At 61.3% G+C, this 1,337-nt stretch overlaps 1 protein-coding gene across 1 annotated transcript in view; it reads right to left on the bottom strand.

Moving 5' to 3' along the window:
• Positions 1–1,337, bottom strand: part of LOC104514412 (death-associated protein kinase 3-like) — a gene marked incomplete at both ends in the record, with an annotated part of 3,350 nt that overhangs the window by 1,029 nt on the left and 984 nt on the right. The window contains 4 exons of the mRNA XM_010158084.1: positions 556–708; positions 796–822; positions 940–988; positions 1,165–1,294. Of these exons, the coding sequence (XP_010156386.1) occupies positions 556–708; positions 796–822; positions 940–988; positions 1,165–1,294 (359 nt within the window). The remainder of the gene's footprint in view (positions 1–555; positions 709–795; positions 823–939; positions 989–1,164; positions 1,295–1,337) is intronic.

Below are 1,337 nucleotides of genomic sequence, written 5' to 3'. Positions count from 1 at the left end.
GAAAAGCAGCTTGTACCCTGTCACCGTTGGGGCACGGATGAGCCCAAACAAACTCACTGTGCTCAGGGGCCGCCCCAGACAGGGGCCACATCCAGCCCCCGTGCCCTCAGCACCTCCCAAGAGCAAATGGGGGCGGAAGAGCCCGCAGGAACCTGCCGGCCGATGTCCGACCACACAGCACCACCGCTCCCGCCCCAGCCCAGGGCCCTGGGTGCTCAGGTCATCCCCTGATCCCTTCCAAACCCCGTTTCCCTCTTTTCAGCAGAGCTGCTGCACCCTTGGGGTGATCCCAGAATTCACCCCATGCCTGACTTTGGTTTCCCGATGTTTTACGACACCAAACCCTACAAGCAGGAGGGAAACGGGGGAAAAAATGGGATTTATGGACAGGGAGCACAACAGGGATGGCAGGGAAGGCCGCTGGGCTGGCAGCAGGCTCAGAGCTAAACCTTAGCGCGGGCAGGAGGCGTGGGAGCTGCCCGTACGTGGAGGGCTGGGCAGGAGGGACCGTCCCCTCTCCCAGGACAATCCCCAGCTCCGCTCCCGGCCTCTCACTTGGGGTCCTTGACGAGGAGGCGGCGGATGAAGTCCTTGGCCAGCTCGCTGGTGTTGCTGAAATACTCCTCGTCGAAGTCGTAGTTGACGGCGGATATGTTGGTCAGGGTCTCCTGCTTCGTCTCCCCGAGGAAGGGGGAGGCTCCGCTCAGCCTGCGGCGAGAGCGGGCTGTGACACCCCAAAAAGGCGACAGCCTTTTTTTTTAGAGCCCGTCTCCCCCCGACTCCCCTCATACTCACAGGATGTAAGTGATGACCCCGATGCTCCTGGAAGAGGGAGGAAACGAGGCTGAAGCCCGGCAGAGCCCCCTCCGTCCCGCCGGGACCGGCCGCTGGTGCCACTGGGGCCAGCGCCGGAAGGTGCTTGGGAGGGGACTCACTCACCACATGTCGGCCTCCAGCCCCAGGGGCTCGTAGTTCACAATTTCCGGAGCTTTAGAAGGAAAAAAGAGGAGAAAACAGGCTTATTTGGGGGAAGGAAGGATGTCGCCCTGCACGCACCCCAGCAGTTCCCAGCCTGCCGATCCGGGGCTTTGGACGTCTCCCCGGGATTAAGCAAAGGCCCCGGCGCCAGAGGAGCCCACAGGAACAGCGCCGGCCCGGCCTCACCGACAAACTCCGGCGTCCCAAATATATTCTTGAATTCATTCCCAGCTTCAATCTTGTGGGCGATCCCGAAGTCGATGAGTTTGATGCGGGGATTTGGCACGTTCTTGTCCAGCAGCATGATGTTCTCTGGCTGCAGGGGGAGAGGAGCCGGGGTTTAGAATCATGGAATGGTT

The sequence above is a fragment of the Eurypyga helias genome, unplaced genomic scaffold (assembly GCF_000690775.1).
Source record: "Eurypyga helias isolate BGI_N326 unplaced genomic scaffold, ASM69077v1 scaffold24820, whole genome shotgun sequence".
NCBI lineage: Eukaryota > Metazoa > Chordata > Aves > Eurypygiformes > Eurypygidae > Eurypyga > Eurypyga helias.
The sequence above is the reverse complement of the archived record's forward strand: the minus strand, read 5'-3'. Positions and strand labels throughout refer to the sequence as shown.